We start from the raw sequence: 783 nt of genomic DNA, 5'->3' as shown, positions 1-783 counted from the left end.
GACGTGTGCTCTTCCGAACTGATAAGCACTGCTATAAAACGTTTTGATATTCTAGCAAATTATTTTGCATAAAATTATTTTAATTATTAAACAAAAATTATTTTCAGATCAAGAAAATTTAGTAAAATCGTTCTTTCCGTGTGTGCCGGTGACGAAGACGCTGCCGCCGATGAAGATCTATCAGTTTATTCCAAGCAAGACTCTGAACGAGTTCAACTCAATGCTCGACAAAACCGGCAACAAGCTCGACTTTGGCAACGACGATCACGATGACGAGAACGTGCCCAAGAGGGTGGTGGTGCCCAACAATAATCCCGATGCCGACCTGGACATCTTCAAGTCAGCGTCGCCGTCCAAGGTGAAGAACGACGTACACGACCAGCAGCAACGCCGAGCCTCAGCTCGCTCCGGAGCAGGCCCAACAATTGGCTCTGCTGAAATACTTCAATCAACAACCCCAGGTTATCACTACCTCCAGACCGGTCGGTAGTCACTTTGGAAACGCTATACGAATCGCACGTGATTCCCGTGGTGAACACGGGAAATATCATCTACTCCACGCTGACCAGGCCAGTCGGCACTGTACCTAAGTTAGTATCTACTACATCCAAATGTTTTTACTAAGCTATTGTCCGTTTTTTATATATATAATGGAGATACACAAAATTAGACATTTAAAGAATAATAAATAAATGAAGGACAAAAGGAACGGTCAATAACTCGAGAAAATAAGAGTTTTAAAAATGAATAATTGATTACATATAGTGAGCGCATGGTACTATA

General features: G+C 42.1%; 1 protein-coding gene across 1 annotated transcript in view; it reads right to left on the bottom strand.

Moving 5' to 3' along the window:
• Positions 1 to 601: 601 nt before the first annotated feature.
• Positions 602 to 783, bottom strand: part of LOC105454540 (fatty acid synthase-like) — a 7600-nt gene continuing 7418 nt past the window's right edge. The window contains exon 16 of the mRNA XM_011697212.1: positions 602 to 625. Coding sequence (XP_011695514.1) covers positions 602 to 625 — 24 coding nt within the window. The remainder of the gene's footprint in view (positions 626 to 783) is intronic.

Source organism: Wasmannia auropunctata, unplaced genomic scaffold (assembly GCF_000956235.1).
Source record: "Wasmannia auropunctata unplaced genomic scaffold, wasmannia.A_1.0 LD335985.1, whole genome shotgun sequence".
In the NCBI taxonomy this organism is placed as follows: domain Eukaryota; kingdom Metazoa; phylum Arthropoda; class Insecta; order Hymenoptera; family Formicidae; genus Wasmannia; species Wasmannia auropunctata.
Note: the sequence above shows the minus strand (reverse complement) of the source record. Positions and strands in the feature narration are given on the sequence as shown.